This window comes from Pseudonaja textilis, chromosome 4 (genome assembly GCF_049901715.1).
Source record: "Pseudonaja textilis isolate UNSWEBS1 chromosome 4, rPseTex1.2, whole genome shotgun sequence".
Taxonomy (NCBI): Eukaryota; Metazoa; Chordata; class Lepidosauria; order Squamata; family Elapidae; genus Pseudonaja; species Pseudonaja textilis.
In genome coordinates, this window is record NC_141993.1 from 78,365,730 (window position 1) to 78,381,958 (window position 16,229).

At 38.5% G+C, this 16,229-nt stretch overlaps 1 protein-coding gene across 9 annotated transcripts in view; it reads left to right on the plus strand.

Moving 5' to 3' along the window:
- ECT2 (epithelial cell transforming 2) overlaps positions 1–5,117 on the plus strand; it is a 65,020-nt gene extending 59,903 nt beyond the window's left edge. For 5 of the 9 annotated variants that reach the window (XM_087933462.1, XM_087933464.1, XM_087933463.1 and 2 more), the window contains exons 24-25: positions 1,553–1,784; positions 3,980–5,117. In XM_087933462.1, the coding sequence (XP_087789588.1) occupies positions 1,553–1,774 (222 nt within the window). In that variant the 3' untranslated portion in view covers positions 1,775–1,784; positions 3,980–5,117. The remainder of the gene's footprint in view (positions 1–1,552; positions 1,785–3,979) is intronic. The other 4 variants (XM_087933468.1, XM_087933466.1, XM_087933465.1 and 1 more) reach the window with 1 other exon arrangement.
- The last annotated feature ends 11,112 nt before the right edge of the window (positions 5,118–16,229 follow it).

Below are 16,229 nucleotides of genomic sequence, written 5' to 3' on the forward strand. Positions count from 1 at the left end.
GTGCAAGGAAGAAAAAAATTATTTTACTTCTGGTCATTATTTCATCTGTGGACAGGTGGAACTTGTTACAATCTTCTGCATCCTATTTTAGAATACAGGTAGTTTTTAACATACAACAGCAAATGGAATTACCATCGCTAGGCAATATGGCTGTAGAGCAGGGGCGTCACACTTGTGGCCTGCGGGCCAGATGCATCATACGCTGGCCACGCCCACCCCTGGTTTAGTGAAGGGGGAAAAAGTCGCGATACATCATGTGACGACAATGTGACGCTGCGAGTTTTGACACCCCTGCAGTAGACCATGATCACATTGTTTGCTGTGGTCCTGCTTGCTGTTGTTAACTTAATCTCATAACTATTGAGCAAGGCAACTTCCTGACGCTTCCCATAAGTGGGGAAATTGGCAGGAAGTTGCTTGGCCCGGACACAAGTGGCTGTGCCAAGTGGGAGAGGGAGCGAGGGGGTTCACAAAAGGGACGGGTGAGAGAGGACGTGCAAGCCGGTGTGAGAGAGGTGTGTGGGTTGGGTAGGGTGCAAGAGGGTGCATAAGAAGCACATGTTAGGGCTTTGTGAGGGGTTGTACGAGAGGTGCAATGGGGATGTACTAGAGGTACATATTGGGAAGGGTGTGAAGAAATCCAATGGTGTGTACGAGAGGCATGATGTGTGTTGGGGAGAGTTTTCTGAGTGTGTATGAGTAGCTGGCATAGCACAGGTGCAGATGCATTGGTGGGGAGAGACTTATCTCAGCAACTTGCATCCTTCCCTGACTTTTTAAGGGGGCGCTGAGTTTCTGAGGAAGTCCACAGCGAAAGTTGAAAATGGCAGTCCCATGATCATGTATAATAGGTCATAAGTGTGAACCAGCTGCCAAACGCACAGATCACAATCACATGACCGCGGGGGTGCTGGGATGGTTGGAACTCGGACAACCAGCCCTTCTGCAGCTCCATCATAACTTTGGTCGCAGGCCAACAACTATCTCTATTCAGAAGCGTTTATATGGTATCCGTTTATATGATATGATATCTATTCCGCATGGTTGACAGGAAGTCAAAGAAACAAACAAATGCTTAAGAGACACTTAACACTGTTTTGTTCATAGCATCTACTCAGAGTATCTGCTTTATAATTTGTGTAGTTATTAAGGTTAAAGTAGATCTGAATGTTTCGACAGGTGTTGATGTTATTTAAGGATATCTTTACAGAGAAGGAGGTGTCAAATATATATTTTATCTTAATGCAACTGCCAGCTTTCAGTGGCCTTATGCTAGAATGAGCCCCCACCGCCCACCCTTCCGAAAGATTTATATTGCTGTAACAGCTGAAAAGATTAGTTATATTGGTAAGAAAATCATGATCGGGGAACAGTATATCTTGCTGAGACTGCCTTGAATGTGTTGCACTGTTGGTTGAAAGGACATTCTTGGTATTTTGATTTGAATTAAAATCCATGTTAGTAAAAGTAAGTGTGTAAAATCCTTAAGTTTGGCTTGGATGCAATATGTAGATTAACCGTGTTTTCTTCCTCCTTCCTGTATTGTTTTTAGATGATGCGTACTGCTTCTACATACAGCTTAAACGGGCAAATTAAACATCCCATAAACATACAACGTTCCAACTCTATTGACGGGACCTCCCAAAATATTAGATCTCGACCTCTAGTCCGTTCTTCCCATGATCTAGAAGGGCGACTGGCTTCCAGCTCTGAAAACTTAAAGAGTTGCTCCCTGGCCAGGTGCTATCCAATCACCATCAGTGATGAAGTTTAAGCTGCTTAAAGTGAGCATCATCACTTTGCGGGCACTTCTTGGAGACAAAATAACTGTTGTGTTAAATATGGCACATGGTCTATCCAAGATCCAATAGATTCTGGCTCTCTTTGGGTTCTCTGGGCACTATCTTCATCTTTTGATTTAACAATCTACCAGATGAGATAATGGTTACTTCTGGGTTTCTTCTCATCTTTATGATAGTTTCAAAATGTTGTTAGATTAAGCCTTCTTTTTTAAAAAAACATCTTAAACTTTCCTAAGCAAAAACGAAGACATCATATCAATAACAATCCATCCTTTGACATCCTTTCCATCTACATATTCTCCTGCTGCTGCTTTGTAGCAGAACAAAGAGATATTCATGGTCTCAAAGATACAAAGTAGCCCAGGATGAGATGTCTATGGAGATTCTGAGTCATCCAGGTCATGGTTGTCCCAAAGGTGCTTTTTCTAAAGGCAACTGGACTTTGTTCATTTTTTTCTTGAAGACGCTTCGCTTCTCGTCCAAGAAGCTTCTTTAGTTCAGTTCAGAATTTGCCTTTGGAAAAAGCACCTTTGGGACCCAGGATGCGATGCACCGTGGCCAACTTTGCCTGCCTTCTCTTTGGGTCTCCCTACATTTGCCTGGTTCAGACCGTCAACATTAAATGATCTTTAAAGCTGGTGGCAGATTTAGTTAATTCATGCAGGTGTATGAGCTGCATCAGTCACAACCAACGCTAGCGTCATACATTCCATCTGTAGGCAAAGATGGAACTAGCAATAATAAAACCGCACTTATCATCCTTAATTGCTTTCCAATATAGATTTTCATCACAGATTTGGAGGAGGGAAAGGGCATGCACACTTCAGTCCCCAAAGGCTTCCTACAAGTAGGTCTTAGTGACCACCTTTGTTCCAAAAGTGTGGGAGTTGCTTTAAGTAGGGAGAAGAACAGGGACAGAGAAAGGCCTATTTTCAAGGGTCCTGAGAAGAATTCCCTCTAGGAAGAAGAACTCAAAGGAAGCCCTCTTTTCCCAATCTTTATATCCTAAGCCATATAAAGATTTAAAGGGGACAGCCAGCACCCAGACAACCACACCTGGAAGTCAGCTGATAACCAGTGCAAAATGGACTGCCCATAATTATTGAAACCACAGTATTTCATGGAAGTTTAAGGGGCCTGTGTCATGCCTTGAAGACCTGGCTCTTTCCACAGGTTCTGGGTTAAGAAATATGAACCTTTGTGGGAATTCTGTTGATTCTTCCAGTGTATTGTTCCCAGGTTATTGTCTTGGTTTTTATTTTGTTGGGTATGTTTTTTTAAACTTACACTATACCCTGTCCAGAGCAACAATGAGTCGGGTTGGGTACAAATTAGATGTACATATAGAGTAGTTTTATAAATACTGCACCATCTGTAGCTTCCAGCTGGTCTTCAAGAAGAGCCCAATGTAAAGCACAATTTAACAAATACAACCAAGAAATGACCAAGGCATTAAAGACCATGTACAGGAGCTCCTGGTCCAGGAATTGCCATAAATGTTGCACAAGATGGTTGTGTAGAAGTCCCCCTCAGTTTCCTGCCCCTTGCTCTTTGAGGAGCAGCTATGAGCCCAACAAGGGCACCTGTTATTTGAATGACAAGAGTGCCATTTGGTCCTAAGAAGATAAGATTTGGTAAAAAATAAGAAAATCAAACACTTTCTCTTGAGAGCAGGCAACAGAATTTAATTTTAAACATGGGCCAGTGTGCTCACCATAAAAAAATGACAAAGTTATCTTTAAAGATTAGAAAGCTTGGTATGGGGAAACTGCTCTTAAATAAATAACAAATGAGGTCTTACTGTTTTCCTCTCTTTTGAGGGTTGGTTACATCAGACGTGAACTTCACAGGACATAAAGATCATGGGAAGCTCTACTTTAAAAGTATATGCTATGTACACACATCTGTGTCAGTCGTGTTACTGAAGACACTTGGGGTTGCTTTTAAGCGATGAAAAAGGGGCTGCAAGAAATTCCATACATAACATAAAGGATATTTGGAAGATTTATGTTTTAGAATAATAAAAAAAGTTTTTTCATTCTGTTTCCCAAAATAGCTTTGATTCTGCTTCCTCCCTCTCACTCACACATTTTGAAAGGTGCTTTACTGGTATTTTTTTTTTTCCTGCAAGAGAACACAGTTTTAACATTTGTTTTTTCTTCCCCCAAACAATATAGAGCATCCATTCTCCTTCCTTGATCCATCTGCCATCACTTTTTGAAAAGAGAAACCATACCTTCAGTCGGTCAACTACTCATTTGATATGAAGTGGATGGAAAGAGGAGCTGCAGCTTCATATGGGGACCAAAGGAAGTCCTAAGTGTTCAGGCAACCATATACTGACATAAGTGGTAGTACTTAGGTAGCACTTAGTGGCGATTAGTTAACTTTTAGATAACACTAAGTTAAACCACCAGAAATGCTCTGATTTTGCCTGCAGAGCAAACAAAGGATGGACCTTGTTACAGATAAAATATTAATTTGCACAGATTGCTTTACGTACATAATGGGGGTATTTTGCTCAAAGTAAACCATTAAAACGACCTGCGTTTTTAATAGCCTTTGTACATGGGATGTTGTCAAGTAGCTACTGCATGGATGAATATTTAAAGTAAAATATTTGTTTCACATCTGAAATAGAGATAATAGATGTCCTTTAATATTGAAGCCTTCAATATTCTGTCAAAAAGAAATATTTTTTTAAAGCTTAAATATATTTCAGTGTGGCAATATGGTGATGGATTCCTGATAACCTCTGTATCTGTCCAAAGATCTAAAATTTATCTGTTTTTTTTTAAAAAAAACTTTTGTCCCAACAGTTTGGAAAATCAACAGAAGTGGAAGCCCCTGGAAAAATAATTGTAGATAATTGTATTGACCAGTTGTTATTTTTCAAAAAGAAGAAACTGTCTCCAAAGCTTTGTGAAACACTTCCTTTATATAGATTTTTTATGGACATATTTCAGGAATGAGATGAAAATGGAGATCTAAGTTTAATATCTACAGCTGCTATATTTTAATTCATAGTCTGTCATATAAATTGTTTTGAAATGTTAAACCTTTGATTCCCTCCCCCCAGCTTCCCCTTTTCGGTAAATTTTTTGCAACATGAAAAATAATGAAGTTCCCAGAATCTATTCCTCCACTCATTCTGGGAATTAAATTTCTGCACACAATCAAAAGCTTTCTCTTGCGGCCTTTATTTGCAAGAGGTATTGGATGGGATTCTTTAATCTCCATCCTCTTAATGGCAAGATCGTTGCATACGTGTTAGTGTAACTTAAGTGTATATCCTTATCACTTTTTAATTTTTTTTTTAAATACTGTGTCAGCAGAAACTTTTGAAAATAAACCAAACTGTAATTTTGGATGCATAAATCCCATTGATTGTATATGCTTTGTCCTAATTTCTGTAATAACTGTTCTGTTTCAGCAGCATAAACAACTCAGTTTGTTAGAAAAAACAGTTTTTCCAAACTCCTATTGGTACCTAGTTTTTGTAATTAGTTACTTATATATTATGAACCCTGTTGGTTTTGTTGATGGGCACATAAGCTCAAATATTATTTTATCATTAATTTCAATACTGCTTGCAGGTGAAATATCTTTTTACAGAAGAGTTGGAGGGCAGGTTAGTAGATAAGAGATCAGAGAACGATGTTCTCAAAACCCTTCTTAGCCTTGTGGCTTCTTGACCACAGTCACTGCTGCACTGTAATAGTAAGACACCATAGGCAAACTGTGTCATAATTCAAAGGATGGCCCGACCAGTCCAGTGAATCTTCTTTGCACAATAGGCATCCAAGGTAAAGCTGGTTAATTGGCCAGTTTTATACCATGAGGTATTGTCAAGCTGAAGACTATTGCATCCAATCTTATGTTTTGGCTCTGCAAAGAAATACAGAAGGCTGCCTCAGGTCAGTCTCTGAAGCTTCGTATTCTAACAATAGATTAAGTGGAACTGGAAGCAAGGCAAGAAATGTAATGTAATGGTAGACAGCAAGAGGTGGCTAAGATATAATGGCAATTTTTCTCAAGATAAGCAATCTGCATATTTTTTTAAAATTTAAAGCTGTGCCCTCCTACAGTCTGGCAGTGTAGCAATTTCACAATATCAACATTTTCACCTTTTTTTTTAGGGTCAAGAGCCCTTCTGATGGGAAGGGTGTGAAGGTGGAATGAATCATTGCTTTAAAGATAAAACCTCTTTCTCTTTCCAGCGCTATACTCAAATCTTCCAGTCAGTTCTATTTAAAGTTCCTGATTCTATTGGAAGAACTTTATTTCTTCCTGAGCTATTAAGGCATTTGTGGGCCAACCTCATGTTTCTTGGGATTGTTAGACTGGACTACAATTCCCCAAATTCCCTGCCAGTTATGGGCATTAGAAAAAATTTATGGAACAAAGAAAGAGGGCATTGTATACACCCTTTGAAGCTCTTTTTGCTGTTTTGTGAAAGCATTTCAATGCAGAAACCAAAAGTAGATAGTCAATATGACTGAAATGATTGGCTTCTAAGCACATCAGCATTCACAGTCTGATACCCTTTTGTAGGGTTTCTCAAATTTGGCAAATCTTGGGTAGACTTCAACTCCCAGAATCCCCCAACCAGCTTCCTGTAGTTTTCTTGGCAAGATATCCAAAGTGTTTTGCCATTATCTCTTTCCTAGCGCCCATAGAGTGACTGGCTCAAGGTCAACTAACTGGCATTGTTCATAAGGTCATACAAGAACTCATAGTCTCCCAGTTTCTAGCCTGATGCCTTAACCACTACATTGCCTCGTTAGACTAGTGGTTAGAAACAATACAGCTGAATATTTTTGTGCCCAGAGTTCAATTGTGATTGACTTACAGTTGAGCTGACTCAACGATGATTACTATCCTATTATCACTTTCTTAGATAACCACATATTATAAGCCAGAGTAAATTATCCTATTAGACCCTAATTTATGGGTTGGATAAACATCTACTACTTTGGGTTGTTGGTTTGAGCTCCTAGCTTGGCGATTTGGTTGCAAGCATTTCATCACCATTCATGTGCATGAATGCATCACATAAAAAGGTATTTAAGGTTAGCATTCTGACAAACACAATTCAAAGCACACTGATGGTGTGATGAATGGTGATGAAATATCGGCAACCAAATTGCCAAGCTTGAGCTCAAACCAACAATTGAACTACTAATATTCAAAGAAATTTCACCTACTTTCCTATTTGGGAATGATATGGAGAAAACATTGAGGTCAGTTAGAGAAAAAACATGAGTGCCACAACTTCCTCTCCCAGTGGAACAGTGCCTTCAGAAGTTGTGGCTGCTCCATCACTGGAGGCTTTAAGAAGAGACTGGCATTCCACCTGTCTGGCATGGTATAGGATCTCTTGCTTGAACAGGGAGTTGGACTAGAAGACTAAGATCCCTTTCACCTGTGATTATTCTATTCTATTCTCCCTATATTCCTATCCGAATCCTTTGCTGTTTTACAGCAAGGTTCATTCTGCTTTGTTTTTTCAATCAAGATCACCATATTCAAACTCCAGATATTTGTTGGACAGCCTGGTCAGTTATACAAAGTCAGTTAAATCAGTCCCAAAATAGAAGACCCTTTCCCACTATCAAATACAGGCTACATCCAGGGGTGGGTTTCTACCAGTTCTGTCCACCTCTGTAGAACTGGTAGCTCTGAAGAGCAGCAGACATACAGTAGGACCGGTTCTATGTCTGCTGATATTTTTGCCCACCCGCCCACCAGGGCTCTTAACCTGACCTTTATTTCCTGCGTTTTCAACTTCAGCTGCCGTGCAAGGCACAGCTGCAGTTAAAAAAGCAGGAAAAAAGTACTTTTTCAAAGGCTGCTTCTCTGCACTCAGTGCTGCTCAGCTGTCCAAGCACCAGGCTGATGACGATTTATGCCGCACGCAAATCACCGAATCCCGGTAGTTAACCCTGTCAGATCCCACCCCTGGCTACATCTACTTTACATGAACAAAAGAGGGCTCACAAACAAGTTAGGTGTCAAATTCTTTACTCATTTCTTAATCATTATTCCTTAAACTTTAAAAACATTAAATGTTAAACAAAGTTACTTATCCTTCATACAGATAAAGTCATGGTAAAATAAGGATGTGTATTAAAAATACATGCATTAAGCAATTTCTTCTCTAGTACACTATATGCTATACCAAGTGCACATTTTTTCCATCTTCCTAAAGATCACTGCTTGATGTGGAGCAAAAGAAACACCCATGTGATGTTTAGGAAACACTTTTTCACTCAAGAGACCCATTTAATTCCCTGTAACAAATATAGCATTTGTGTTTCTTATAAAAATATCTAACTATTTCTTAATCTATTTGAAGTTAATCTATTTTCCTCAGTTTCTTTTACCTCCTAAAGGTTAGTACTAACCTAATTAAATGGAAACTGCTAAACAGGATTAGACTTCAGTCTCAATGGACATATAAGCCTTTGCAAAAATTTCTTCATGATTGCAACTAGGAAGTTGCAAGGGATTCTGGAAGTTGCAAGGGATTCTGGGAGTTGGAGGCTATACATCTTACAGATGCTAAAGTCAAGAAACACTGTTCTAAAGCCTTACTTAAGTCAAGGGTCTTCAAACTTGACAGGCTTGTGACTTGTGGACTTCAACTCCCTGAATTCCTGAGCTAACATGATTGGAGGAGGAATTGAAGTCCACAAGTCTTAAAGCGGTCAAGTTTGAATACCCTTGCCTTAAGTGGTCCGTATAATTTGAGGGAGAAATGATCCAAAATATTTGACAGGGGAGAAGGAGGGTGCAATACCAGCTAGCTACTTTGTTCTTAGCTTTGATATACTTATAAATATACAAACTTTTTCTTTGCCTTAAAAAAATGGATTGCGGGCACCTACGTGTTTTCTGCTACTCTGATGATACAGATAATATTTTAGTTACTTATGCGGTGTCACAGCCTGGAGTGAATGTAAATATAAGCACAATTGTTTTTCCCAAAGTGCCTTAGTTTTCTTTTTTTTCCCACTCCGCTTTGTACTCCACCAGTTGGTATGTCAGACAGCTGATGGCTAACCAGTCAGGCTTCTAATTAAAAAGTAACAGTGGTTTCACACTTTCAGCTCAATTCTCGCATCAGAAGCATCTGCTAGATGAATAAATAACACTCTTAAAAAGGTATTGGTCCCAGTTTCATCGTTTGAAAATTGTGCTATGAATTTGAGAATTTGTAGCAACTACAGACTTTACTGATAGCTGATTAATACCCAACAAAACTGCTGGATTACACTAAAAGTCTCTAAGATGGCATCTGTTTCCCAAAGGAGCCAATCAAACCAATTTCTCTAGAAAATCTGTAAGCAGGATAGAAAATCAGCATCTTGTTTCTACACTTAACTCATAGTGTATCCCTTCCTTTGCCTCAGTCTCAAAATTATACGTTGTAAGCTTTCCCTCCACTTGATGCTCTTAATTTTCAGGAAATGTTGGCTCCTAATTAAGAAAATAGAAATTTCCTGCTTCTGCCAAATCGAGACTGGGAAAAGTTGACACATGGCCATTATTTATGGCCTAGAGTCATTTATGGCTTTCACTTCTGTGAGTTTGCCAAATCCTTTCTTAAAGCCACATGGCCTGGTTATTTATAGAATAGGGTTCTCTATTATATCAGAGTTTCAACTCCAAGAATTACTATTTAGCGGGGTATATGAGGAGCCATGATGGTGCAGTGGTTAGAATGCAGTATTGCAGGCTAACTGCTCACTGATAGGAATTTGATCCTGATCAGTTCAAAGTTGACTCAGCCTTCCATCCTTCCAACGTTGGTAGAATGACCCAGTTTGATGGGGGCAGTTGGCTGACATTGTAAGCCACTCAGATAGTGCTGTACAGCACTATGAAGCAGTATATAAGTCTAAGTGCTATTGCTATTCTTTTTTTGTTGTTGTTAATTTTATTTGAGTTTTCACAAAGAGAAAAAAACACAAATAAAACATCTTTTTTGAAAGTAGCGTAATCCCGGGTTACATTTCTTCGTACAGACACAAATTCAGGTTCATGCTCATTTTTATATTCTATTCCATATCTTATTACTATTTTACATTTTCTGCATAGCTTCTCCCCTCTTTTAATTTTCTTAATTTTATTTTACTTATCTCATCTCAATTCAGATAATTTTATTTATATTTTTTGTCTGTCCTGTTTCAATTATCTATTATCTTTTCTCATTAAACAAAATTTCTCCTGTAGTTATTGATTGGAGTATGACACCTTAATATCTTTTAAGTTTATTCATTTAACTCTTATTTAACTTCAGTATATACCCTAAAGTTATAACATTCAATATAATACATAACTTCCATTCGGATTCTGCTTGGTACATTCTTAAAATAAACACTATATTCTTAAAAAAAGAAAAAATTATAAATATATGTAATTTAAATAACACATTCCATTCCAATTCAATTCTATCATTAATATTAATATTCATTAAAGTCTTAACTTCTTTAACAGTACTTTTCAATTAAATATCATACTTCTATGGGAACAATTATAAGCTTTCCATAATTAATTCCCCCTGTCTTCACTTATATTTTATAAAACATTAACTAATTATAATGTTCCCGTTCCTTGCTAATTCAATTTTCTCATTTATTTTATTTCACTTATTTTATTCACAAACATTTCACCAAATTACACTAACTATTTTATCCCTCATTTTAATCATACATTGTTTCCAATTTTCTAAAGTTATTTCTATTACTAATATAACAATACAATCTTATGTACCTTTACAGAATCCCTTTTTCAGTTAGATTTTCACCCATTATCTCTAAATAGGTCTTGTTTCTCTATATCTTGCTCCAGTCCTTTGTAACTTCTTTTCCTTTCCTTCTTCCCTCTTCTTCTCTCTCCCCTTTTTACCCCCTTGTCTCTCTACCTCTATTTCTTCTGTATTCCCCTTTTCTGTTGCTTTCCAGTAATTATACTTATTTTGAATTATTTTTCTTTTCTTTGGTTGTTGTTTTTTTAAGTCTTAAATTCTCCATTCTCTTTTCCCCCTTTCCTTTTTCTTCCCCACATAAAATTACTTGTTCATTAAAGATGGCTTCTTCTTTGTCCCAGTCTTCTTGTTTTGCAGACGTTTCTTGTTGTTTCTCATAGTTCCAAATCTTCATTTCTAAGAATTGAAAAATGAAGCCAAAAGAACCCTTCCCTTCTTGTGCATCTTCTTTGTACGTTTAAAGTTCCATTTTCAATTCATCCAGAAGTGGTGCTATTGTATAAATTTTTAAACAACCACCTAATTAATTTTAGTCATTCAAATGTAATATCCAAGAATCCAAAGATCACCAAATAATCCAAATACACGCAAGCTGTTTCTTTTTGCTCTTTTTTTTCCACTTTCTCTTCCTGGGGTTACTGTTTAGTTACAAAGTTTCAGTTAAAATGTATCTTTTAGAAGTCTTATTAAAGTTTTACTGTAGATTCTTTTAACCTGGTCAGCCAAAACTTTCACTTCTTATCTTCCTCCTGCACATTCTTTTCCGGTCGAGTTCTTCTTTTTGGTGGCCATTTCTGACCACCGCTGCAACCACCTTCAGGAAAGGGAGTAATGGCCAGCTGAGGAGGAGAGATGCGGCTCTCCTCAACCCTGCTGGCAGTCTCCCCCCTCTTCACCACCTCTACGGGGTGGCTTAGCCCCAAAACCAGCTGGCTCGGGGCACTTCAGCGGCGAGCCCAGACCGAAACCGCGCACAATCGTGGATTTCTGTCTGTCGCTGAAGAGACTTCAAACCGGAAGCCTCAGTGCTATTGCTATTCTTAATGTAGACCAAAAACATCTAGATGACAAGAGATTACAAAAGGTTGTTTTAATATATCTAAGCCATCCTTTGTAATGACCCAATGGAAAGAATGGAAATTCTTGCTCCGGTCAAAAATCCCTAACAATCTTTGTGTATATTCTTCAAAACTAACTTGCTTGTACGGGATGTGTGTGTGTGTGTGTGTGTGTGTGTGAGACGCATGCATTGCATTATGGGTGCAGGCACATTTCAGTATGTGTCATCAAAAAGGTTAGCCATCACCGGTATAGCCTTTAAATTAAGCCTGGCTGGTTAGATTTCTTTTCATCTCACAAATATCCTAAGATGCTCACATGCATATGTTTCCGTCACCTCTTGAGGTCTGGATTCTGACAGCTCCTGGACCATCTCTCCTGCAGCCTCTGTGATCTTGTGATTTTTCCCATCAGGAAGATGGTCATGTGTCTAGTTGGATAGATGGATAGCGAATTGTTCAACTTGCATTAGGTCTTTGACTATGAAGAAGCTAACAAAGAAAATAGATTTGGAAAACAATCAAAAATTACACAGAATGCCTTTCTTGTGGAAGGTAATAAGAACAAGAGGCCACAAGGCTTCTCTTGTAACTTACCCAGGGAAACAAAGTTAAAACCAGTAGTGCAACTCAACCAGTGTAACAACCAGTTTGGTGAGCACGTGCTTCGTGCACACCAACTGCACACTTGGCACACGTGCTCTACATTTTAAAAAGCCCATTTTCAACTCAATTACCTACCTTCTGCTGTATCCCCAGTGAGTAAAACAGTTGATGCGCGACAAACCACTCTGCTGCACGAATCAGCTGTGCTAAAAAACCAGGAAATAAAGCACAGGAAAGAGCGGGGGCGGGTGGGCAGCGTCAAATGTTCACCAAAACTACCAGTTCACTTGAACCGGTCTGAACCGGTAGAATCCCATCCCTGGTTAAAACGAATGCAGATTACCACCAGTTATTTATTTCTAGAATATGCCCTTGATTCAGAAGCAAAAGTTGTCTTCTGGATTGCCTCTGTTGTGGGATAATTCCAAGTGGTCGGTTTTCAGATTGGCACACTGTTTTCCAGGTTTTCTCTATTTCATTACATTTTCAAAACTTGATTTACAAACTTATTTACAAGTAGAGGGATTCGGGTTTTAAAGGATAAAAATGTATTGCCGGGGAGGGACCTCAGTATCTTCATTGATTCACATGCTTACATAGCTCTTTAAGCTGCAAGATGGGCCCAACTTTCGGAATGCTTTGAAAGCGATTGCTGTATAACTGAGTACCCAGTACGATGGCTAATTGGATAAGGAAATGACTTTCAAGGGAATTGTTTCATTATTGAAATGCAAGAATTTATCCTTTCAGTCCAGAGATTGAATCTGGCTCAGATCGGTAACGATTTTTAGTCATTCCCAATTTTTGGCTTTCCACTAAGATCGGCCCCCACTGAAGAAGCAAAAAAATCACAATCCAGAACTGCAATAATTGAACCTAATGTGGGAAGCATGCCAGTACATAAGTCGATGAATACCGGCTATCATACTGATGTATAAAAGGGAAAACCAATATCACAATATCAGCAGAAAAATTCACGGGCAGGATCAGCCTGATCGTTATTATTATTACAAGTTTTGTATTATAGCTGGCAACTGAGGAATTAAGAAGGAAAGTGTGTGCAGCATAACCCACAGTCTTCCATGTTGACCTCTAATGCTCTCCATCTTTTTGCTAGTCCAGGACCAGCAGCTGTTTTCCTGTTGATATTAACCTCTTTTCCTTGGCCAACACTGCTGTCAGCAAGGCATAAAACATAATTTTCACTAGCATCATCCAAAATGGGCTGGAGATTCAATCTTGTTGTTCAGTGTCACTTCCTGATTCTGAGCGGGTTTAATGCACAAATTTGAATGTCTTGTTCTCAGCCAATGGCCACCATAAAAATTCATGCACATTTCACTCTTTTTCTGAACCTCATCAACCATCTCACAAATAGAGCCTCAAAATCTAGAGAAAGCTAATTTTATTTGCTTTCCACTTGAAAGTTGGCTGAGACCAAACTCGGTCTCATTGATTTCAGCAGGACTTGAGTATGGTGACATTCTGGACTGTTAGACAGTTATTGATTAGGTTTACACATTAACTAAGCCAAGGTTGGCTTTTTCATGCTTTACTGAATCCTCCACCTTTAGCTGAGTGCACAGATCGTGCTATACCAAGAACCAAAATGTAAAAATCATGGGTGGGTTCATGTAACACTATGAGACAAGGTCAAAGAAAGTATATTATGTTTAGTGTAATGCAGGGCTGTCAAATTTGCAGGCCGGGTGCATCACGTGCTGGTCACGCCCACGCCAGGTTTAGCGAAGCGGGATGGAAAGTCACTATATGTCACATGACGACACTGTGATGCCAGTTTGACACCCCTGGTATAATGTATGAAACTGGAATTCTTTTACTTTCTTCCTCACCTGTTTGCTCCTTCACACAATGCCTGTTCCTTTGGATTACAGTGGTAAGAGATGTAAGTAACTGAAGGCTCTTCAACAACTTTAATTTCTATTGCTCGGCAGAGAACAAAAAGGCTTTTGGCTAACAGCAGCCATTTTAGTTGAAAGCATCTACGGTAGCTTTTACAGTTGTGCCATAATGAGGTTACATTCAAGAATACATTAGGCCTATTGCTGAATGTTTCATGTGAAGACTTTTATAAATCTAAAAAAAGAAAAATCAGGACAAGAATAAGATATCTGCAATTACCAAGTAGATAACATAAGCACAGAGTTGGCGGGTTTTTTTTTCTCACTGCTTCTTCCATGAAAACAGACTAGTTGGGGATAGACATTTTGTGTTACTCTCTTCATTTTTAACGTTTGGCAGGCTAATGGTCTGTCTCTTCCTCCCTTTCCATTCCCAGGTTAATGAGGTGATTATGCCGGGAAGGGAGGGGAAAAACCCACCACTGCATTATCTGGTAAACAAAAAGAGTCAGGATAATACATTTTCTCTTGCCCAGATGGTACAAAGGTGTCCCAGATTTGACACTGTCTAATGTCTTACAGCAAGAGAAGGGACCTATTAAAGTTAAGTCTGTGTAAAATACCTGTGTGGCATTTTAAAAATTGGAACTGTGCAGAATGCAACCCACTTTTCTCAGCTGGTTTGAAGCTTTAGAGAATGCAGAAGGACGTAAAGGTCCTGTTATGATCATGAGATGCTATTCTTGAAAGTTGCAAGTGTGGGTTTGCCTATTTCTGAATCACTTTTTGGATAGTAATTGCTGCATGGCAATATTTTATCCTCTGGGGTTTCCTTTCTTCTTCCATGCCCCATGCTGTTTCCCCTAAGCAAATTGTTTAACTTCTCAGTAGGTTTCACCTCCCCACCCCTGCATTTAATCTAATTTAATCTCGCTACACATTTAATTTCTTCAGCCCCGGAGACTGACTAGGCCACCTTTTTTTCTGTAAGGAAGTGGTGTTTTCTTTTGGCATTTCTTCTGACAGAAAGCATAGCCTTATCTGTAAAAGGAGAAAAAAAAAGTTTTGTCAAAGTGATTTTGCTGCTGTCTCGGAGGAAAGTAGCCTCTCTTTAACTTCTGATGGTTACAAATCGCCCAGAAGATTATTTCCAACAATGGTTCCTCAAGTCTTTCCTTTGAGGAATTTGTGGAGGCCACTCTATTGATCCAAAGTAGGTCCTTATAAGTTTTGATCTAGAATGATGTTTCTCAGTGTCAGCAACTTTTAAGTTATGTGGGCTTCAGCTTCCAGAAGTTTTAAATTAATTAATTGATTAATTAATGATATTTTTATTCTACCTTTATTACTTTATAAGTAATTTAACATAGCAAACATACATAAATCTTCTTTCTCCTTTTTCCCAGCCAGCCTACTGAGATGGAGAAATACTGAACTAGGGAACCCAATTCCATTAGATATTAACTTGCAGCCATTTTAGGTACCTTCCTTTTTGTATATGTACTGATGCTGCTTCCCTGACTACAATAGCAAAAGTTAACCACTGAATTCTTAAGGTTTCCCATTATAATAGGAAGAAGTAACTGATCTAAGCAGGTGTTGAAAAAAGATCACCTGGATAGACAAAAGATAGGTATGAGGCTTTTTTGAATTAGAGGACCAAACTTTCAAAAAGGCATGTGAGTCACAATGGGTTAATATCTAATTTCCAAAGACAAAGGTCTAAAAAACTCCTACCTTTTCATGTTGGCAACTTTTCAGTCAGAAGGAAGATGGGAGATCTGGATCTAATCCATACTAATGGAAGAATTGATTGAAGAAGGTGATTGCAGGAGAAAGTGACCATATTATCTCAGTTTTTTTGATATTAAGTGGCAGTGGAATAGGCAAATTTGTACACCGGATTTCAGAAAAACAGTTTTTGATGAATCCAAACAAAAGGTAAATAAAATCCAAGGATCCGAAATTCTGTGTCTGGGAAGGATGGAAAATTTTGAGAAATGAGATTCTGACATTAAAATGGGAGCCTTATAAAGCAATTAGTATGAAACGAATTCACAAAACTTTCTAAATGTTGAAAAGAAAATGGAAAATAGGTAGGAAATGAAAGGAGGGCTATACAATGAAG